Source organism: Babylonia areolata, chromosome 4, assembly GCF_041734735.1.
Source record: "Babylonia areolata isolate BAREFJ2019XMU chromosome 4, ASM4173473v1, whole genome shotgun sequence".
Classification (NCBI taxonomy): Eukaryota; Metazoa; Mollusca; class Gastropoda; order Neogastropoda; family Buccinidae; genus Babylonia; species Babylonia areolata.
In genome coordinates this window covers 14563635-14587690 of record NC_134879.1, presented here as the reverse complement: position 1 = coordinate 14587690, position 24056 = coordinate 14563635, and the positions used below count along the sequence as shown (strand labels likewise).

Sequence of the window (24056 nt, the reverse complement as noted above, 5' to 3'; positions counted from 1 at the left end):
CTTAGTTATAAAAGCGGCGTTCAGTTTTATCCTGTTCAGTTGATAATGTATGAACTGCCTTAATCTTATTGAATTACTGTATGTATTTGACTGATTGATAGTTCCCGGTTGCTGAACATGAATTACACTATGGTTTAAAGCTTTGCCGTTTTCCTGGTATAATTCTCTGACTTTGTTCCACGATGTTCAGTTTTCAAGTCAGTATTTGATAACCCTCTTGTACAGACAGAGGCACACGAAGTTCTATGGTTCCCTGTTCGTCTTTTTTGCACCTTTTATTGCAGCCCTGTCAGCCCATTTATTGTAGATAATACCAAGATGTGAAGGAACCCAGCAAAACGTAATAATTATGTGTTCCTTCAGTTCAAGCTTAAAAGATGTAAAATGTGGCTGATTTCTATTTCCACATAATACAGATTTGGAATCAACGCAAAACAAGACTTGTAGAAGGCAAATTCAGTGGAAGATCAAGAATACGATTTAGAGAGAGAGAGAGAGAGAGAGAGAGAGTGTGTGTGTGTATGTGTGTGTGGCCGTGTGCCAGTGTGCACTGACTGACGTTCAGACAAGCCAGTACAAAGCCGGGCCGATCCGAGTCATTAGTTTCATTGAGTTTCCCGCTATTAAGTCAGGAAAGAATGTCGCATACCATTCACTGACACACATTTTACGTCAGTCTAAAATCATAATTGTGTTAATAGTCGACGTTACATAAAAATGAGAACGCGGCGCATACACCTGACAGACACACACACACACACACATACACGCGGGGCACTGCACGTCACACACACACACACCGTGACAATGACATACGCACCCATACACACGCGCGCGCATACAGACAACAGATACAGACGGACAGATAAGATACACCGCGCACGCACTCACTCAGTGATGCACATCAGTATAATTATACACATACACACACAAATGCACACTCGTCGTATTTTTGCCATTGGAGAAAATGTCAAACATCAACAAAATAAGGGCACAAACATGTATGTCAGAACACAAACACACCAACTAAACAGAAGTCAAACACACAGCAGCAGTCTAATTTGATTGTGCCGCTGGCAACACACCATCAGCAACCATGGAGCGCGCGCACAGACCGATCATCAGCTACCGTACATGGATTGTCTACCTTTGATGTTCCGATGAATGGTTGTGTGCGCATGTACGGAAATGAAACAAACACTTTCTGCCAGAGGAACAGACGGCCAGAGAATCAGACAGGGTGTATGATATGGACTTAGCTATGGACAAGAATTCGAAAAAATGAGGCATTCTGAAATTGTGTATGACAGAGTGTAGGAGAATGCAGGCGGATATTCAGCGTCGAAACCCTCTGGACGACTTCGAGTTGATCCAGAGGGTTGGAAGTGGCACTTATGGCGATGTTTACAAGGTGAGGAGGAAGACACTTTGCGTCACATCACATGAGATTATCAAAATCAGAACAAAGCTACAGAGGCAAGGTATTCAGAAAAACAAAAAGAGAAGAACTTGAATTACTGGAGGTAATTTCTGCAGTCTCAACTTTGGAAACCAGTCATTTCTACTGTGAACTTTGAGTCAAGTTTCAGTACTTGATCTTGATCATAACTTGTGCAGTGACTGAATCAGTGATGACTATGAAACTGGGATAGTTCGTATACAAAAAAACACACACAACAAAACAAAGAAATAGATTAATCTGATGATAATATGAAGACCAATATTGCAAAGAACTTGGTATAAGGTAATGAAATACTACAGACTGTCCAGTATTAAAGCTCTTCACAAGGTAGTTCGTACACGATTTCATATTCACAGATTATGTTTTCATTTGCAGTAAAACATAATTCAAATGGAGAAAGAAAGCTCTGTTGGTTTGGAAGTGAAGCAGTATGTGTTTGTGACCACAGTGTGAGGATGAAGAGAAGATAGAGTGGGTGTTTGTCAGATACACGTGAAGAGATAGTGGTATATTCATCAGGTAATGTACAGACAAACAGACAGTAGCATGTTTGTATCGAACATGTTTACATTGTGTATCATATTCATACCAGTCATATTGACCATGGCATATAAGATATGATATCAAGAGTGATCATGGTTTTTGTTGAGATCAGTGTGTGTGTGTGTGTGTGTGTATGCGTGTGGACACAACATGTAATATTTTAAACAAAATTATAAAATGCATTTCACAACAGGTTATATTTTTTTCTGATATTTAAAAAATATGTAATTATCACAGTTGCACTAACAGTTACAGTGAGAAATGATCATCTCACCAGGCCATAACTGCCGACAATCCAGCAAAGGGAATTAACTTACATTACATCATTTTGTTTCACATTCCAGGTTTTAGCATTTTGTAGAACTTTCTAACTCCAAGTCCAAGGAGACACAACACTATGAGGTTTCTTTTGATGCTAAAAATTATAATCTATCATTGTAGTTTCATGGAGTATATTGATCACTTGACAGTTACTTCATTCAGAAGTAACCATTCTAACCAACATTCATTGAATGTCATTTTTAATGCATTAATGCATGTTCAACTTCAAGAGAAAACACATCTGTGTCAGAACTCCCACCTTGATTATCATGCTCCAACTCTATGTATTTTATATATAGTTGCAGTTATAGCCAATCCTTGGATTCAGCAACATATTTATCCAGATTCTGATTCTTATATAAAGTAATATTGAAATTATACTTAAATTAAAAATAAAATCAGTAAAATTAATTTGGAACCTCGGGCCATATATCCCAAAAGATCCTGAGAAGGCAAAACCACATAAACTATGACCCTGGGTGATATTAAAAGAGAGGAACCCCCCCCCCAAAAAAAAAACAACAACAAACAAACAAAAACAACCAAAGATCCCCCCCCCTCCCCCAGCCCCCCCAAAAAACCCCACAAAAACAACAACAATCAACCAACAAACAACAACAACAACAACAAAAAACAACCCAGCAAACATACTGGGGTAATGGACATTCCAATAATTTTCTTTAAGTGATAAATTGTACAAGTCAGAGATGATTTATTGAACACAATGTAAACTAAAAATAATAAAACCTTTGCACATTGCTGTTGATAATACTCCTGGTTTTGATTTTGCTCTGTGTGTGTGTGTGTGTGTGTGTGTGTGTGTGTGTGTGTGTGTGTTTGCATGACCAACATAGACTGTGATACTGATAGAGTGTGCCTGTGACAGTGTAACTGTAAGTGAACAAGATTACTGTGAATATTGTCAGTGTCACTGTGTTAATTGTTAGTGTTACCCCATGCAGTCTGCATCAACAACCCCATGTGTGTTTGTGTTTGAAGAAAGATTTTTAGTGCTTTAGTCATTAGTGGTTCATTTACAGTAGTCATGCTTTATCATGTTGAATGTTTATTGAGCTGAACTCCCTGGAGTCAATGTTTAATTTCACTGTTTGTGATATAAGTAGCTTGTAGCAAATATAGACTATAGTATAAGTCTATAACTTTTTTTTTTTAAACAGAACAGTATAAGATCATGTTTACAGATTTTGTGTGCACCACTCATTAAAACAAAAATGAGCCTCTTGCTGCAAAATTTGTTTGTGTGTAAACGGTAATGAACATGCTGTTCCATATCATTAGTTAACAATAATGGAATTCTTCAGATTTGTTTCTTTATAAAACACTAATATTCAGTAATAAAGATAAAGCTTTACTAGTATAGTATTAGTAGACTAAGTACTGTAATGGCATAGTAGGATTCTGTGATGTATGTGTTTTTGATTTTATAAACATCAAACTTGTTGTGAATCTGATTCCAGGCCAAAGACCTGAACACAGGAGAAATGGCAGCATTCAAAGTCATCAAACTGGAGCCAGGTACATTCTTTTCACTTTGAATTCTCAAGATGAACAGCTCACTAGAACGTATTTATTATTTATATATATGAATCAATACTTGAATGCTAAAGTATTGAAGTTAGGTACTGAAGTTGCAATGTTAAGTATCTTAACTCATGGTTTTTCTGAAATAATGTCAGTGGATGATGTGGCTACACACTTAATGACAGCAGTTAGTAATTAGTAAACATTATTTTGATCTGGGTTGGGTCTGAGCCACAGTTCAAAAGATACATCAGCATTATGGAACATATTTTTGTTGTTTTTTGTTCAAGCACAAATGCGGCCTTTGTCTCAAATTTGAACATTCACTGTCACTGTTGACTCTGCTTTCTCATAGCATGACATTACTCCTCCTCTCGGCTTCTCAAGTTCTTGACTTCATTTGAGTACATATTTAAAGTTCTAAATTATCAGGTACCAACTAGTACTACCTTTCAAATTGTCTTTTTAAAAAGGCATCTACTGATCTAGTGAAAGTTTTGAATGGAAGGTAAAACATTTCACAGAGATCATGTATATATATATATATATATATATATCATATGTATATGTGTATATATATATGTGTATATATATATATATATATATATATATATATATATATAGACATTGAAACCTTGTCCTGGAACATCACCACTGGGTGCTTGTGTTGAATTTAGGTGACTCTTCTGTAATATTCGAAGAATGTTTTTTCACCTGGAGATGAGGCGTTGGATCAAATTGTGTACTTTGATGCCCCCTTTAAAGTTTAATTAAACTGAAACTTAAGCAGACTTTCTTCTCGCATGTTTTAGTTTATCTCTGTAGTTGATAGCCAGTCGTAGCAAGCCTGAAAAGTTCTGTCAGGACAAAGTAGAGATCTCTTGATAACTCTGATGTCCAAGTGCACTGTTCTTTCCTAACACTGTAACAGAGGACAGAAGCAGGTTCCTCTTGCCAGCATCTCCTCTGGACTTAATTTGAACTGCAGTTGTTCACAGTCACTCCTAAGTTAATTTGTCCTTGCAGGGAACGGTTGATGGCTGATATATGCTTAATGCAGCAGTTTTTGGATGAGATTATTTTGGTTGTGTTGTTTAAATGTCACTGTTTTCCCTTCAAATTGCAGGTGATGACTTTGCTATAATTCAGCAAGAAATTCTGATGATGAAGGATTGCAAGCATCCCAACATCGTTGGTTATTTTGACAGTTACTTGAGGTACGTCATTAGTGTTGTCTAGATAACAATTGACATGTGATTCATAAGTTTATGATAATGGAAATCCTGAATTCTGCTGATTTATAATGAAGGATGTACAGCACAGATATGATCAACATCAACTTCAGTATTAGTCTGTTACTGAAGAATGTACAGAATAGGTGTTAGATATCAGAGTCGACTCAGGACTGTTCAAATGGCTACTATTCTAATAGTATTGACTTTTTATTGCAGAACAGAAAAATAATTGCTTGGATTGTCTGTGGTTGAACAATAGATACTGAAATAGCCAGCATTGTTGCCACATTTTCTGTAGTTTTCTTTAATGTTTTACTTTTTATTTTTAATGATTGAATTTAAACACCTGAAATGTATCTGAAATATATTGCCACAATGTAATTATTTGTTGAATGTGTTTGCAATGCAAATTGTGTATTGTAAGGTTGATTGTATATATGAAAGTAATGAAGTTTTTGTATGTTATATCAGAGACACAGTTTTACTTTTGTGGTTGTGTTTCAGGCGTGAAAAGTTGTGGATTGCTATGGAATATTGTGGTGGAGGCTCTATGCAAGACATCTATCATGGTGAGACTATCCTCTATCAGTTATCATGCACAATACAATTTTACAGTGTGCATTACATTTTGAAAAGATATAATCAAAAATTAAAAAAAAAAAAATCTAAGTCACTACGAATAGGAAAACAATGAGTATTGTTTTGCTCTTCTTTGTGTGTGTTTCTCTCTCTAGATATTCTCGTAGGCATATTTAGGATGTGGGTGTTTTGATTTCTAAAGGTTTAAAAAATGGCCAGGTTTCATCTCTTCATCAGAAAGATTTAAAGAATTTGTGTTGTTCCAGATGATTTCATAAAAAAAAGAAGTAAAATCTTTCAGTTAGTTGTTTAGTTTCCTTGTTTGGCTCCATTTGTGACTTTTGACACCTGACATTGATTGCTTTGAATAGCATTATGCTATTATTTAAAAAAAATTGTTAACAGTTTGTGATCATGGGGACTTTTAGTTTTACATTGAAATTGAAATGTTTACTTTTAATAATCTGCGCTATATTATACCTTAACCTTCACATCACTTGATAACATTGTTTATTGCTCTTAGTTATGATGCTTCTGTTAGCATCCACAATGATTTTATGTTTAGAAATTTAAAATGTAACAGTTCTGTGGACTCAGTATTTAAATATAACAGTTTTGGTAACTTTTTTTTAAAATGGAGCTGTATGTATTTTTTAATTTTTAAATAGCAGTTTTGAAACCTTTTCCACTTCAAAAAATTATTTCTTTTTTTGTTTTTGTTTTTTCAGTCACTGGTCCATTGACAGAACCCCAGATTGCATTTGTTTGCCGTGAAACTCTGAAAGGGTTACACTATCTTCATCGCAGAGGGAAAATGCATCGTGACATTAAGGTAACGGCTTTCAGTGTCCTGTTTGGAAGATTGTTTTGTCATCAGGAAACAAAACTGTTCTGTATCACTTCACAAGGAAGCTTGGATGCATTGGATTTTTCATCTCTAAGTCTCGATGTTTTTATTTGTTTGTATTTTTTTATTTTTAGAAGTTACTTTCTTTGAAAAGTGGAGAGCAGTGATATTGGAGAAAAAGATTTTTCTAGTTTTGATTTTGGTAAACTAAGCATTATTTATTGTACAGTTAAACAGTATTCTTGAGTATTTGTGTGTGTTCAAAATCTTTCTTGAATTAAGAGAAAGATATTATATTTGTTAAGCGCTGGAATTAAGTGCTGTCCATGTACATGTGATCAGATGATACTTAAGATTTTCTTTATTAAAGACATATTCAGTGCATGCCATTGAATTAAAAACAAAATATTTTATGGATTGACACATGAGTGTGTGTGTGTGTGTTAAGCTGGAGAAATGAAGAACAATTTAACATTGATTTCAAATGTTTGCTTTGTTTTTTTTCTTACCTTCAGGGTGCCAATATTCTGCTGACAGAAGAAGGAGATGTCAAACTGGGTAGGTTTTGCCTGTTGTAGAGACAGTTTTTGAACGCTTTTTTCGTTGTTTTTTTTTTTCTCCACACTATTTTTCCTTTCAGCAGTACCACCAGATTTCCCACAACTACAATCATGCACACACACACACGCAGACGTTCACACACACACATACACAGAATTACTAACAGTTACAGACAAATATGCTGAAAGAGAAAGCAGCAACAAATTTGATGGGCATGCTTTAACAGTGAAGCCGAGTGTGGGGATATATATATGATTTGTTTTTTTTCTTTTTACATTGGCTTTGCAGGCTTGTTTTGCTGTTTGATTGTGGAATTCAGTGTCTGCACTTGTGTTGATGTTAGACATTAAAAACAAATGGATGACACAAAATATATTTACAAAGCTGTATTGATATTAGAACAAAAGTTTCGTCAGTGTGAAATAATTTTGGCAGATTCCATCAGATTCTGGATGTTAATGGCAAAGTTTTGATATGCAAATTTAAAGGGGAGCATTGAGAAACAATGTGATCATCAGGTAAAGGAGGGAAACCAGCACATGCTTCACTTTGGGAATATTTTGTTTTCTGTGAAGTAAAATTTTGTAAATGAAGCTTTAAATTTGTTTTAGATGATGATTTTTGCTGTTTGGTTACATCTGTACTCAATTAAGTGTCTTTTTTTTCTTTCTTTACGTTTCTATGTTCTGTTCTGCTGGTTCTTGTTTTTCACTTTTGCATAGCAAAACCTGTAGATTTCTTTTCAGTTAAGTGTCTTAACTCTTCTCCCACACTTCTGTTTTATTCCTGTTGCTTTCATCTCTTACTTTCAGTGTTGTTATATATCTCCTGCCTGTCTTTAATGCACATGTAGTATGCACCATAACATACATCCTTGTGGCAAACAAATCAAAGATCTTATAATAGTGTATTTTCCCTGCTTTCAGCTGACTTTGGTGTGTCAGCTCAAATCACAGCCACCATGTGCAAAAGAAAGTCTTTCATTGGAACACCATATTGGTAAGAAAAATCTTTGTTGATGGTGTAGTTGCATTATCATATGTTGGGCTTAAAGTTACATTAGCATTTACTAGAAGCTGGTGTTTTTGTTTTTTTTTTGTTTTTTTTTAAGAAGTTTGAATTTGTTAGCTTTGTGTGTGTGTGTGTTTTACTTGATATTTGTGTGAGTGTGAAGGCAAAGGAATTTTTGATTTATTTGGTATTTATGAGAAGATAAACATTACTTGATAAAGTAATCACTCAGTACAACTCACTTCAACAATAGAGTAATATAACAGCCAATAACAGTTTTGAAGAAAAAAAAGTTCACAGAAAGTGGAAATCATAAGTGGGATTTATAAGGAGTTTATTATTTTAGATTGTGTTTGCTGTATTAAATTATAGACTGTTTTTAATATGACAGTTTGCTGCCAGCATTACTTGCTGCCAGTACTGCCATGAATGTTACATCACTTCTCGATATTAGTAGTATATTGCTTTGTTGTAAAGAAAAGGATGCTTTATTCCAGCACTGCATTTAACAAGGTTACTTGCTGTGGGTACTGTTCTAGATGAGATTATTTTCTGCCAGTGATTTAAGGAATAGACCTGCAAGTGCAAATTTCAGTCTGGCAGCTTGCTGACAGTACTCTACTGAATATGGCTTCTCATTGCAATCGTTATTTTTGATGTGGTTAGTCACCACTGGAAGTCTGAGATCAATGCTTTATTTTCAGGATGGCGCCTGAGGTTGCTGCTGTGGAAAGGAAGGGAGGCTACAACCAACAATGTGATATCTGGGCTGTGGGCATTACTGCCATTGAGTTTGCAGAGTTGCAGCCCCCCATGTTTGATCTGCATCCCATGAGGTGGGTTTGGATTCTGTTTCAGATTAAAACAAGGGGGGTTTCAGTGCATGACTGCAGTTTGCTGGATTCATGGCTTATTGTCCTTTTTTTTCTTTTTTGTCTTTGTCCAGCATCAGATTAATGTACAAATGTGGAAACTGAAATAGAGATTTTCAAATTCATATGACCTGATCTTTGTTTAGGAAACAAGTTTGCATACTTAAATTAATATGATTTTACCTGTTGCAATTTTTGGTCATCTGTTGATGTTTGGTAACTCTTGGTATTTTTCAAGTTAATTCTCAACACTTCTGATTGTTCCATTTTTAGTCCTGTATTCTCCTCAGAAGCGTTTAAAGCGAAACATGACTTCATATGTTCTCAGCTGAATGGCTTCTGGAACCTAGCCACAAGTGAAGGTTGACGATGTAGTGCAGTGTGTGAAACATAGGCATGAAGGAGAAATCTGTCAGATTTAAGGCATGTGCAGTTTTGTCTGTCTGCCTCTGCGTTAACACCTCTACTTAACTGTTTTCAGTCTTCTGTTACACCTATTTCCGTTAAATTATCTGAGGTACTTTATTAAATGTTTGTACCTATTTTAGAAGGTGGAGAACCACTGAATTATGTTGATAAGCTCTGAAAACGTTCATAAAAGCGATTTTATTCCATTTCAAACTCATTGAGTCATATAGCGAGATCATTTTATCTCATGAGAATTGAAACAGGTCTTTTTCAAGAGCAGCAATTCTTCCTGTGAAATATTTTACTTTTTTTGACATATATGTTGTTGGAATATAATAAAATCCTACCAGAACTGCCAGCAGACTTATTTATTTATTTATTTATTATTTATTTTCTGTATCACTATGAATTGGAATTCTAAGTTGATTTTTGAAATATTTGAAAACCACAACAGCTAAGACAATGTACAGATGTGCTGCTTGCAAAACAAGTGTTACAGTTGATAGTTTAAGGTATCAACTTAAGCTTGAACAACTTTTTTGTGCAGACTTGTGTTGAGATTAATTGCTAAGCTATTCTGTGATATCTAATCTCGTCTTATTTGCATGTTTCAGGGCCTTGTTTCTTATGTCCAAGAGTGGCTTCAAATCTCCTCAGTTAAAAGACAAGAATAAATGGTAAGTGGGCAAAAACAAACGAGTAATAATGATATGTGTGTGTGTGCTTGTGTGAATGTAAATGAGAGACAACATTTATGCCTGATAAGGTTACATATAATTTGATGCTTTATCAAAGGTACATTTTCGCGGATAGTAGTTTGCACACGACAGGAATCGGACTTCCTGCCGAGTCTGCACTAGTGGGTCACAGTAAGTATGTTAGATAAACGTAATTTTAGGGAAAAAATTTCCTTTTTCAGTCTTTAGTCCTGATCATTTTAACCATTGCTGTTTCCTTTTTCTTCACAGGACCACAGTCTTTCAACATTTTGTCAAAGTGGCCTTGACAAAAAATCCCAAGAAGCGCCCTCCAGCTGACAAACTGCTAGAGGTAAGGTGTAGGGAGAAACTGGATCATTTAAGAGGTGGGTTGTATATTAGTCATTGCCTCATAGTCTGTGCTGTCACAGTGCATTGCTTTCGAAACCCCACCCTGGCGTCCCTCATACAGCCACACCCAGGTTTGTTTTGTTGCAGTCCAAGCCCTAGCTTCCACAAAAATCCTGCATTATTGGATGGTGATGAGACTGCTACCAGAGACGGTCTTAAAGGCCTGCATATTGACTTCTGTTGTGTCCAGTAGTATTTGTCCTGATTCAATGAACAGTGGAAACCTGTTTTAAAATATCACACTATGCTGACAGACAGTAACTACTAACTGCCAGACCATCTGACTGTGACATGAATGGAGACAATAACTACTTCCACTGTGATCATTCTCATGGACTGTGGACAATGAAGACCTTGAAATAAACAACCTTTAAGGTTGAGCAGGGGAGGAGAAGGAGGTCATGTGACAGAAGAGCATGAATATATTTCAAGATTAAATTCTTTTCAGATTTCATTATGATAAGGCTTTATCCTTTTTTTTCTTTATCATTTCGTAATATGATTTATTGTGGTATCAATCAGGCCTGATAAATGTATAGTGAATATATTGCACTGTGTTTTCTTTGTGCAGCACCCATTCTTCCAGCAAGGAGAACTTAGTCGACGACTAACCAAAGAATTGCTAGACAAATCACAAAACCCGTCACATTCGTACGTTACGTTGGAAACAGATGATGAGGGGGTAAGTGTGCATTTGTGGATGTGTGGGTTTCATATGAACTCTGTGCAGTGTGTTGATTTTGTTGCTCAGTAAATAAATTTATATGAGCATTGTCTTTGATTGTCTGAATTTGTGTTTGTTTCTCAGTAACTTAAACAGTGTTACAGTGAGTTTAGATCTGTGTACTTCCAGTACAAGTTCTCTTATTAGGTGGGAAACTTGATTAAATTCTGTTGCTGGACGTTAAGATGTGAAATTGAATGTGGGTTCTTTTCTTGCATGTTGAACATTTATGTTCTTCCCCACATGCCAGTATGTGCAACATTTACTTACTGGTAACCTTCCCCATTCCCGCCAACAGTTACTAACATGTAACAAAGAATCCTCAATGTATATGATACCAGTATTATGGTAGCACACACTACAGCAGTCCAGGCAGCTGAAAGGTAAATTGAGAGAATTGTAGGATTAGTGCAAACGTTCTCTCTTTTTGGTAATATTAAAATCTCACTATCGATCCATTGCAGTTGCTGCAAGATGTGCCAAGAAGGATACCATCAGATAAGAATGCACGTCAGCTTCAGGCAACAAACAGCCTTGAACTCAAAGGTAAAGTGGGTGGACTTAATTTGTTAAGTACTGCTTTAGTTTCTGTACTAAACTGCCAGTTATGTACTGCGTCTCTGATTTCGATTGTCATGAGCCTTCTGCTTGGACCATTGGCACCTAAACGCTGGGATAAATATGATCATGTATGGAGTGTTGAAGTCCATGATTTCAGGAGGAAAAATATTTTCTTGATTTTCATGATCATTCAGTATATAAGCAAGAACATGGACATGTTGATGCATAATGTTTACAGTGAATGATTAACAAACGTGATCAGAATCATGCTTGTCAGTGTTGTGTCACAGTAGTAGTATACTTTATAATGAGGTATGGTTGGGGCAAGGGAAGTCACATTCAGTGAAAATGAGCAGCTCAGAATTTGAATATTGTTGGACCAGGTATGAAATACCAGACCTGCTTACCTATTTCACTGTATTGTCTTACTGTTGATACGCCAAGTACGCTTGTTCAGTCATGGGTGAAAAAATACACAATTTCACCTGAAGGATGAAAAGGTGAACATTTTGCTTTGAAGACTTTGTTTAATTTGTGTATATTTTAAACAGCACTTAAATGTTTAAGTATGCTCATTTGTGGTAGCATTTATTCGGGATGTTGTGATGGAATAAATCACACTCTGTATTGTTTTGTTTCAGTGAACTTGAATTTGGCATCAGCAGCAGCAGAGGTAATTACTTCTAAATTTACCTTTTATGCAGCGCTTTTTTTTCTTAGACACTTATTCCACTTGAGATTTTGTGGATGTTTGTGATCTTGTGGATGGTTGTGTACATATGTGTTTCTGTATGTGTATATATCTGTGTGATGCATTTGTATGTCATAATGTCTGTGTTACAGAAAAATCTGGTTCAAATTGATATACCAAAATGTACCATATTCTTATGTGATTTTTTTTTTCTTATTGTCAGGGGACATGTTGGTAAAAGCGGTGCTGTATAAATATCAGCTTTTTTCTTTTTTCATCTGCTATGATATTCTTAGGTATAAATTAAACTGGTGAATCTAAGATGATCATGTTTGTGTAATATTTCTTAAGGTCATATCTCTTATCTTTTTTTTTTTCTTTTTCTTTTTTTTTTTTAGGATGAAAGATACGACACAGCCAAACCATGGATGGAGGATGACCTTTCCAAAAAGTAAGCAGCTATGATATTTTCTATTTTTATCCATATTGCATAGAGGCTCAATCCAGTATCTGGCTATGGTTTGCAGTTTTAGACTTAGACATGGCATAGAGGCTCAATCCAGTATCTGGCTATGGTTTGCAGTTTTAGACTTAGACATGGCAGTTTTATTTACAACCCTGACATTAAACTTTGGAGAGGGTCTTGAATTGTTGGGAGAGGGATTGATTTCGTTGGTTCATGGAGCAAACGTGCGAACAGGGTTGGTGATTGAGACTTTTGCAAGATACTGTTGACCAAAATGGGCAGCAGTATTTTAAACCACCAGGACTTCATAACGTTCACCAGGACAAGTGCAGGAAGAAATTTTTTTTATGGAAGAAAACGGGGCTTCTGTGAGCTGTTTTCTTGGATCATATTTATTTATTCATTCATTTATTATTATTTTCTTTTTTTTGTGGTAGAATATTCTATTTGTGGTCTTGAAATTTCCTTTATACAGAAAGTAATCTTGAGGTATGGAGACAGATCTGTAGACTGATGCTGAAGAAGAAGAGAAGAGATTGTAGAATTTTTATTTAATGAATTTTTGGGGGGTTGGGGTGGGGCAGATAGATGTTCATGTGTCCCACGCACACACCATGGCATACCCTCCTCTTTGAAGGTTTATGACAAGTCTTATTCTGCATTTTTTCCTTTTTCAGCCTAGACTTCTTTTTCTGTTTTTTTTTATGTCGTGAGGTACATCCTTTTTCTAGAACATCTAGCTGAAATCTCTTATTTTTCATTATTCGGTGATACAGTTGACAGTGTGTTATTGACCTGTGTTATGGTGCTATGTCTTGGCAGCATGGAAAAATTTCATACCGCCAGGTATTGTTCATAAATATCAAACAGTAGGAGGGTTCTCTCTCTTGCCTTTGCTTTGACCAAACATTTACAGCATTCCCACCTTCTGAAGTGACGCTACAATGATGTAGAGACGTAGTGTTGTGCCGAGTGCTGTAAACATGTCTTTCAAGTTTCATTTTTTTTGTGTGTTTTTCCTCTTTTTTAGACCTGGAAAAACATTTATAAAGGGAGTTGTGTTAAGGTGTATATGTATCTGTGTAACTTTATAGACAAAAAAGATTTTTCGCTAACTGCTTTACCAATCTTTATGCAGCTTGAAGTACTGGATATATTATTTGAATGCTGATTAAAAATGATTTGTCCTTTTTGACCTTGGCCTTCTTTCAAGGTTGCAAGATAAGGAAGAGTTTCAATAAACCATGTGGTGACTTGGAGGAAATATAATAAGCAGTTTTGGTTAGGTTTCAGTTCTGTGTTTTCATATGCCTTCCTGGATCGATATATGTTGCTTATCTGAGGGCATAGCCAGTCAGCAGTCATTGTATATTTGCATGACTGTGAGGGTTATGAAAATTGTGGTACTGCCATGTGATAGTGATGCTTAGTCCAGTACCAAAGAAATGGCGAGTTTGTGCCCATTTCTCAGGATACATAATGTGGAAAAGCATAAATTTGGCATTGTCACTTTGTGCCCTTCTCTCAGGATAGATAATTTGGAGAAAAAAAACACACACATAAATTTGGCATTGTGACATTGTGCCCATCTCTCAGGATACATAATTTGAAAAAAACATAAATTTGGCATGGTGACTTGGTACCCATCTCTCGGGATACATAATTTGGAAAAAAACATAAATTTGGCATGGTGACATTGTGCCCATCTCTCATGATACTTAATTTGGAAAAAACATAAATTTGGCATGGTGACTTGGTACCCATCTCTCGGGATACATAATTTGGAAAAAAACCATAAATTTGGCTTGACTGTCTAATTGAAGTTGATTGTGTATGTGTAGTAACCTCTCACATAGCATGTTCCAGTTAAATGATGTTGAAGAGGTGATGCAGATCATCAAAGAATATGCTTTATGTTTCTTCAGGCTTGTTTCCTGAAAGAATACTAAATGCTGGCAATAAAAGATATTTGTGGTTTTCCAGTTTAATTTTTCCCAAAGTTTTTTTGTTTGTGTTTTTTGTTTTGGTGTGAATTGTCTTCTTAAAATCAAAGTTTTAAGTGAAAAAGAAGAAAATAACCAAATGTAATACACAGACATTTTGAGGTCATGATTTTCCCATAAGTGCCTGGGGGGTGGGGGGGGGGGAGATATCAAGTGATATTGAAGGCTAGAGTTCAAATTTAAAAGAGTAGAATAAAAGATATTGAATTTAAAATGAAACATTTGAGATAGTATATGTCCAAACGATATTACATTCATTTGAAAAATCTGAAAATTTGTGTTTACTGTTAAGCATGAGGGGGTGAAAATGGTTTTGTTTTCCTTTGATTTCTTTTTAAAATCCTGTTACTGACATTTTAATGAACTGCATTTGTTCTGTAAATGAGTTTTTTTTGTTTTCATTTGCACATTATCTCTGGCATTCTCTGTGATGTCTACTTTGTTTTGTTTATTGACACACACACTCTTTAAAGCTTGAAATACACGCTTGCTGACATCATGGATATCAGTCTAACAGTGCTATGGCTTTTAGTTTGAGCTTAATATAGTTCACTAGGTTGGTTATAATTTGGTTTTATGGTTCTCGAGTCCAGTGTGAACAAGAACAGAAGTTATTGATTGTTGTTCCAGTTCTTTGGTTGTATCTCCTGCGTCCTGAGGCTGAAGCGAAAAGTTTAAATTTTCTGGAATTAGAAGTTAAGAGAGGAACCGAAGATTAAAAGGCTGACAAGAAAGGAAAACTTACCCAGTAAACATCAGAACAAAGTGGAGACAGTATGAACCTGGCTGTATTACCTATGGTAGCTCGTGTTTTTGTCATTGGGAATAGTGTGAGTAAAAACGAACATTGTCAGAAGCTGCTACCATGCTTGACAGACACTTTGCTCTCTTGTCAACTTGTGGGCCTGGCATATCTGATATGTACAGTCCACATCACCATTGCTTATGTGGTCGCTTCCTCTGCTTGCTTTCCTGATTTGAATCTTTGGGGACCGTGTGTCAGTGTTTTGAGGTCACACTGCTGCCTGTAAACTGCTGTGGCGTTTGTGGTTGTATTCATCTTTTCATGTACTTGTGTGGGGGTCTGCTCGTCTTTTAAAGGGCTTTGGTTGTTGGTTGAGCTTTATTTTTTGAAAATTATTTTTCATGGAATGAAATCAGTCTTATTGAAGAGGGGAGTGGGTGTATGATTTTTGTTTTCTAGAAAAGAAAATTATCAGATATAGAGTTTCTGTATGAAAGTATAGAGAAGAGAAACAGATGGATACTTCATTTCAGTGCGCTCTAAAAAAGTTTTTGGTTAATTCCTTTCCTAAAATTCTTTATCTTCCCCTTGTATTGTCAGTGTACAGTGTACAGGTGATGGTAAGTATTGAAGTGTAGTTTTCTCAAATACAATTAAAAAAAATTAGCTGAAAAATTATGAGTATAGCTCTTCATCTTTATTCTTGGTACTGTTAAGTATTATCAGTTTGGTAGAACAGCAAACATTTTAAAGGTCTTATTTTTGGAGTGTTCCAGAGAGACTATTTACAAACCTAATGCCCTGCAAAACCTCATATTTCTGATTTTCCTCCAGTAGATGTGTATTCATTTTAGTTACATAGCTAATTTGTATAAGTTCATTCAGTATTTCTGTTGATATTGACATCCAGTTTGTGTGTGTGTGTTTTATTCTTGTGTATGTGGGAATTGCATTTTTTTAAAAAGTATTTTCGTTACAAGTATTTTAGACGGATGATTTGGGGTGCTGAGATTCAGTTAAGAATTGAATGTAAACAATTTCTTCTTTAATATTTATTTATAAAGAAAAGTTCTTCATTTCTTTTATTTTTTTCTCTGATTTTCTTTCTCAGTGTTACAGTTTTTGTTTGTGTGTATGTTGTGCTGACCAGTATCAGATTTGTTTTATTTTCTCTTTTTCCCTGTCTTTACATGGTATCCTGTTCTTTGTGTTGTGCCGTCATTCTTTTTTTTTCTTCAAATCATGCAAAAAAAAAAAGGAAAAAAAGTGATTTTTTATATATTTTTTTACACTATACAAACGTAATATTATAGAAATGTTGACAGTTAAAATTCATTGCAGTTGTTTTATTCTTAAATCTTACCTGTTGATCAGTCACATTTTTCCTATTGACAAGGCTTTTCTGTCTCTTTTTTTCTGTCTGGCAGGAGTTTGCTAGAGTGTGTAGATGAAGAATTATTACACAGGTATGAAACACATCACCCACCACACATTACCATTTTACCTGGATGCTTATTCTGTGCCTTGCCTATAGCATTTCATTCTTTTCTTTTTTCTTTTTTTAAAAGACTGGTCACATTTGTGGTGCTCATTGTGGTTTACTTCCTGTGGTAGACTGTAGGTGGAAATTTTGTGCTGTTCCCGCAGTGTGTACAGTAAAGCTTTGAAACTTTCTGGCACTCACAATGAGAGTCTTGTTTTGTAGAACTTTGATTATCTTCATTCAGCAGACCTGCTCCACTGGCTGTCCCAAAGCTACCCTTGCATAGATTTTTTTTTTTAACTTACTTCTTTTGATGTATGTGTGTTTTTGTTGTTGTTGTTGATTTTTGTGTGTGTGTGTGTTGTTTTTTTACTGCTCTGTGTTGTTTTTCTTCCAGAGTTTCATGTTTCTTACTTTCTTCTATATTTGCTTGTTCATATTTTGATTTGGGGGTGTTAGAAAAGAAGGCAACTGATAAAAAAAAAGAAAAAAGTTGTTGTTGACTTAAATGTTCAGTTGTTCATCTACAAGCAATCTACATGTCAGAAAGTGGCAGTTTACACGCATGCACACATAGAGAAATTTGGAAGTTATGCACTGTATAGTTTACTCATTTAGCATGGAGAAAAAATTGTCCTCTGCCTTGTGACTTTTTTTTTTTTTAACAGGTCTGCTTAATGAAGCTTGAGGCAGAAGTGAACAGAACAAATTGACAGACTGATAGATGAAACAAATTATGCCTTTTTTTTTCTTTTAATATTCATCCCATTTAAACAAAACATTTTCTTGTATCTGCACTGAATTTTGTTTGTTGGTATTGTGCATGGATTTGACTTGCCCTTCCAGTTAGCCATTGCATGTGGAACTTCCCTTTGTATGTCACATGGTGCATCATTAACATCACTGCTTTGATTAATAAGTTGATGCCGTTAGTGTAACTTGTTAGCGAGTTGCATATCCATAGGCTTATGTTTTATGTTTGTCTGTTTACAGTTTGTTTTTACTGAAAAAAAAACAACATAAAAACAACAACAACAAAGGCTTAGGTCTTTGGTGTCAGATTCATGATGGGGCTGTAGTTTGAAGGAGGTGGTGGTGGTCTTTTGGGAAGAGGAGATGCTCGCTCAGTCTGGGATAATTGTCTGTGGGGGAATAAGTTGGTGGTGTCCTGCCAATGTTGAAAGCAGAACTGGCACTGCTGACCATGTTTCCCTCCGAAATGAAAGTCTTGTTTCATTTAACTGCATTGTTGGGGACAAGTTTTGTGAAATGTTTTTGAATTTCAGAATTGCATCAGAGCTTGAATGCTGTCACATTTTGCCTATTAACCTCCTTATTATGGAATCACTCATGTAACCACTATTCATGCTTTGAAATAAAACCAGATAAAGCATGAACCAAATAGTGCAAAGGAGACTTTATTTTTATATATGTGGGTTTATGTCAGGAGAGGAAGGTGTGTGTGTGTGTGTGGTTTGTGTCTGTGCGTCTTGTGTTAGGGTCTTGGGAGTAAGATTTTTATCAAGCACTGACATTAACCTCCTTATTATGGAATCACTCATGTAACCACTATTCATGCTTTGAAATAAAACCAGATATAGCATGAACCAAATAGTGCAAAGGAGACTTTATTTTTATATATGTGGGTTTATGTCAGGAGAGGAAGGTGTGTGTGTGTGTGTGTGTGTGGTTTGTGTCTGTGCGCCTTGTGTTAGGGTCTTGGGAGTAAGATTTTTATCAAGCACTGACATTAGTCTTTTGATTACCTAACCTTCTGCATAACTTGATATTTGATTGTAATATAATAACAGGAGTTTTGTGTTCATAATGAATTTTGTTAAATATTTTTGAAATGAAGTTATTTTGAACATCCTGTTTATCATGTTATCACAGAAGTACTATGCAGTTTATCGTCAGAATTAAGATGTTTTCTCTATATGTCATTGTCATCATGTTCTTGTACAGTGATGCCGTTTACTTGGTTTTTATTATTCATTATGATCTTTTTTTTTTATGCTGAAGATGTGAAGTAAACCTGAACCTCTAAGCTGCTGTTCAGATTAGAGGGAATGGTTGAGGAAGGTGGGGCTAGGTTATAAATGACAATGTAAAGTTCTGTTATTTGTTACAATATTTTTTCATCAGCATGAAGGAGCATTCGTTTTGTGTGTGTGTATGTGTGTGTGCATATCAGTGTGTGTGAGTGTGTGACTGTGTGTGGAAATACATGAGAATTCTACTTATGATATTTATGTGTATATCATTACTTTGTGCTCAGAACCATGGAATTTTAATAATTCTTGTAAGGAAAGAATAGTCTTCATTTACTGCAATCACACAAAGCGGTGCACACACATACGCCAAGGATGTGCAACATTTTACTGTTGTGCTGTTTGTTTTTTAATGTTTCATACTGAGGTTTCATGTGCAGCACACACTTGGCACACTGAAAAATGAACCAGTGGCAATGAGAATGTTGTCCTCTGGCAAAATTCTGTGGATAGTTTTACAAAATATATGTGCATGCTCGTCATCCTCCTCCTTCATCGTCATCAATATAATATAAACAAAATAGTATCAAAGTCTGTGGCCTTTCATGCCCTGTCTCATGGTGACCTCAGTTTCGATATCCCTCCACTTCCGTGCTTGGGGTGAGTCCTGTGAATGTTGTCAGTGTCGGCAGATTCATGGGGGCCTATAGTTTGAGGGACGTGGTGGTGGTCTCCACTCTGGGAGGGACGCTCACTCAGTCTGGCTCTGTGACTAAGCCATTATTGTCGTTAGTAGGGGGCTTAGTAGGTGGTGTCCTAAGTACGTTAAAACAGAACAGGCACCACTGAACACCACCGAAGTGACTCGGCAGCAGTGTAGGCTCTCCTCTGGTGTGTGGCCTCCTGGCGACCTAACATCAATGGTTCCCTGTGGACTGCCGACGCTGGAACTGCGACGGACAAACCTGGGTGTGGCTGTGTATGGGGGAATCTAAATGAGCGGCGTGGGAGTAATGCCACTGAAACGGTGCAGATGATGGGGCAGCAGGAAAAAAAAAAAAAAAAAAAAAAAAAATATATATATATGTGCATGCACTCAAGGCCTGACAAAGCGTGTTGGGTTATGCTGCTGGTCAAGCATCTGCCTAGCAGATGCGGTGTGGCATGTATAAATTTGTCCAAACACAGTGACACCTCCTTCAGAAATTGAAACTGAAACTTTGCATATTCTGATGGACTTGGAAGCAAGAAAATAAGTAAATCAGCACACAAATAAATGATGATATACAATTTATAGGGGGGATATAAGTGGGTAGGAGGTGAGGGTTTAATTTCAATGGATTCTGTAGTTGTGTGTAAGTTGTTTGATTTTCCTACCAATATTTCTTTCCAGTTTTGTAAAGTGCATGATATTTATATCTCCTGTTTTGATTGTTGTTGATGTCTCATTTTACAAGTCTTTTGTACTGTCATGTTGAGTTGTATGCACAGTGTGTCATTGTAATTGTGTTTGATCACCATTTATCAGTGCATGATGTCTGTGTCATTAAAAAAAAAAAGAAAAAAAAAGACAAACACAACTAGATTCAGCATTATGATTATGACAGGAAATGTTAAGAATTTTCTGTCACCATTTGAATGGTCTGGCATGATGGTACTGAATTATGATACACACCTGCTTGCATACATACATATGTATATATTTAGGTGTGCAAGTTTTCTTTTTTCCGCTCCATTCTTTGTCAAGTTCTCTTTGATGAATCAGAGAAAGTTCAGTTGCCCAGTTTTTTTGTTTGCTTTTTTTTGTTTTTTTTTTTTTTTTTTACTGCATGAGTATATGCAGTATGTAGCATACAAATAGTGCTCTGTGTTTTTACACATGAATATGAAGGGTTTATTATTTTTAATTTTTCCTTTTATTACATTTTTTAAACATCTCTGTATTGGCATGGAGATTTTTTCTCTCTTTCTTTTTCTTTTCCAGACTTTCATTTACATGTGGATATAAATATTTGTGCATGAAAGTGTGTGTGTGTGTGTGAGAGAGAGAGAGAGAGAGAGAGGGAAAGGTAAAGTTCTCTAACATGGTATATGAAAGTGTTTCTTTTGTATTTCTTTGATTTCTTTGTCATACCAATTAAATTGTGTGCTTTCAGAGGACACAGTGGTAGAGTAGGCATGTTAAACCTAGAAGGAGATTCTTCACAGTAAGACAGTTTGTTGCATTTTTTGGCCATAATTTGTTTGTTTTTTTCTTTCTCTTATTTAGCTTCCCACCTGGCTTTTGAGTGCAGTCCTCACTTACTGGACTAATTACTCAGAAATTTATTAATGTTGCAAATGAAATAATAAATTGTTGAATTCATTTTTGATAAACCTGATTTTATTTACTGAATAAAATAGCAAAGGCATATTGTTTAAAGAAGGTAAAACAGAGGTATTCTAGTGCCGTATATTTTCATTTTACTTTTGGATAGAAATGTAACTTATATGTCAGAATGATGGTGATTTAAATTTAACTTTAGGCACAAAAAAAAAAGAAAAAGAATTTTACTATATTTTTGTTATGAGGAGGGTGGCAGGATGGTTAACACGCTCAGCTGCCAATACAGTGAGGGTGTCGGTTCGAATCCCACTCTCGTCCCTTCTCCAGAGTTTGACTGGAAAATCAAACTGAGCGTCTAGTCGTTCAGATGAGATGATAAACTGAGGTTCTGTGTGCAGCACTCACTTGGCACACTGAAAAAGAACCCATGGTGCAGAAGAAATCCACTGATAGGAACACATATATATATATAATAATAAATATTATGCATGCACTCAAGGCCTGATTAGCTAAGTGCATTGGGTTATGCTGCTGGTCAGGCATCTGCTTAGCAGATCTGGTGTAGCGTATATGGGTTTGTTGGAATGCAGTGACGCTTCCTTGAGAAACTGTGTAAAGGTTCCCTGATGGTTCTGATGAGCATTCATTAACTCCATCTATGCTTGTTTGCTTACGCTGTCATTCTAACTTATGCTTGTGTCATTAAACAGTGATTGACAGCTTGTATCAAAAAGATAAAATAAGATTAAAGGTTACATTTCTTTAAACTGAAGCATTATTTTCTTTTGCTCCAGTATCTCTCTTGCGCTTTTCACACTTCAATTCTTCTTCTTCTTCTGCGTTCACTCGTATGCACACGAGTGGGCTTTTACGTGTATGACCGTTTTTACCCCGCCATGTAGGCAGCCATACTCCGTTTTCGGGGGTGTGCATGCTGGGTATGTTCTTGTTTCTATAACCCACCGTACGCTGACATGGATTACAGGATCTTTAGCGTGCGCATTTGATCTTCTGCTTGCATACACACACGAAGGGGGTTCAGGCACTAGCAGGTCTGCACATATGTTGACCTGGGAGATCGTAAAAATCTCCACCCTTCAACCACCAGGCGCCGTCACCGTGATTCGAACCCGGGACCCTCAGATTGACAGTCCAACGCTTTAACCACTCGGCTATTGCGCCCGTCTTCACACTTCAATGACTTGAACATATGTATGTGTGTCTGCATACACACACACACACATACTCTCTCTCTCTCTCTCTCTCTCTCTCTCTCTCTCACTCACTTACATACTCGCTCGTGATAATTTTGGGCCTGGAGAAGGCAAAGAGATTGATTGTGTGAAAAAATCAGGTGGACTAACACAGACCTGTCACCCTCCCAATTGCATAGGCCAAAAGTTGATTTTTTTGTTTTGTTTTTGTTTCTGTGCTTGGATTTTTAAACTTGTATTTTGCTTTGAAAACAGTTTGCTTTGATTCACACACATCTGTTGCTTCCATGAGCTGTAAAACTTGTGTGTGAGGATCTAGCTTGCAACTAAGTAAATGAGGTTGAGAAGCGGTTGTTTATTGTAGTTGTCATGATGAGATAAAAGGTAAAATGATCAGAGGGAAAATAAAAGTTAAAATTGTAAACAGAACTTGTAAGTACAGTGTAAAATAAAAGTGATGATTATAAACAAAACTAGTAAGTACAGTGTGACAGAGCTGATTAAATGTAGAAATTTAGAAGTTTGCATCATGATGAAAATGAAATATACACATTGAAACTTAGGAAAATTACAATAACAATATTAAAAGTAGTAACAATAATACTGAATCATTACTGATCTGGATAGCATGATATAACATATGAAATAAGTTGAAAATATGAGTAGATTAAGGAGTTCCAGATTTGCAGCTACTCGGATGCAAATTATCAGATATGGATATTTTTGCATTGGTTTTCAAGCTTTGCAGATATTAGCTGGGCATTTGTATACAAACATGGCCACATTTTTATGTCACATGATTACAATCAGACATGCAATTAATAACTGTAACAAGTAGCTGCTTTCATTTTCTCTTAATATATTTTACTCAGAACAGCTCATATTTGTGTTTTATAATCAGGAATGTGGAATTTGGATTTACATAATGGGTGTGTGATATGTGTGCATGTATGAGTGGCACCGGCACATATGAGTGGATCAGTTTGCATTATAATTTGGATTTATATGCATAACTGAAAGAGAGAGAGGGAATATGTGTGTATTGTTGCAGCTGATATTTTTCACATTTTAAAACCATCTGTTATATTTTATGGGTCTATAAACAGTTTTCTTTTTAATGTTTTTACTTGTTGAATGTAGGTAAAAAACAAAGAAAAAAAAGAAAGAACCTGCAGCATGCTTTTGCAGAATTCCCTCTCTTCAAGCGTTGTGGACCAGTTTTAGTGGGAACTGTTCTGAGTTTACCTGCTTTTGGTTGTGTTCTTACTATGTTAGTTCAGTTTTTTGTTGTTGTTATGAACTTGAAAATGTCTTTTGGTAAATGTTTATGTGTGATTGTGTTAATTGGTGACGATTTTGTGG

The 24056-nt window shown here is 35.9% G+C and overlaps 1 protein-coding gene across 6 annotated transcripts in view; it reads left to right on the top strand.

Annotated features, from left to right (window-relative positions):
- Nucleotides 1-1222: 1222 nt before the first annotated feature.
- Nucleotides 1223-24056, top strand: part of LOC143280885 (mitogen-activated protein kinase kinase kinase kinase 5-like) — a 59329-nt gene continuing 36495 nt past the window's right edge. Inside the window, exons 1-17 of one of the 6 annotated variants that reach the window (XM_076585633.1) lie at nucleotides 1223-1411; nucleotides 3805-3862; nucleotides 4995-5085; nucleotides 5608-5672; nucleotides 6411-6514; nucleotides 7045-7087; nucleotides 8017-8089; nucleotides 8806-8937; nucleotides 9996-10058; nucleotides 10350-10431; nucleotides 11062-11172; nucleotides 11679-11760; nucleotides 12417-12448; nucleotides 12865-12917; nucleotides 13755-13778; nucleotides 17108-17146; nucleotides 21311-21361. In XM_076585633.1, coding sequence (XP_076441748.1) covers nucleotides 1304-1411; nucleotides 3805-3862; nucleotides 4995-5085; nucleotides 5608-5672; nucleotides 6411-6514; nucleotides 7045-7087; nucleotides 8017-8089; nucleotides 8806-8937; nucleotides 9996-10058; nucleotides 10350-10431; nucleotides 11062-11172; nucleotides 11679-11760; nucleotides 12417-12448; nucleotides 12865-12917; nucleotides 13755-13778; nucleotides 17108-17146; nucleotides 21311-21361 — 1211 coding nt within the window. In that variant the 5' untranslated portion in view covers nucleotides 1223-1303. The remainder of the gene's footprint in view (nucleotides 1412-3804; nucleotides 3863-4994; nucleotides 5086-5607; nucleotides 5673-6410; nucleotides 6515-7044; nucleotides 7088-8016; nucleotides 8090-8805; nucleotides 8938-9995; nucleotides 10059-10349; nucleotides 10432-11061; nucleotides 11173-11678; nucleotides 11761-12416; nucleotides 12449-12864; nucleotides 12918-13754; nucleotides 13779-17107; nucleotides 17147-21310; nucleotides 21362-24056) is intronic. The other 5 variants (XM_076585634.1, XM_076585635.1, XM_076585636.1 and 2 more) reach the window with 5 other exon arrangements.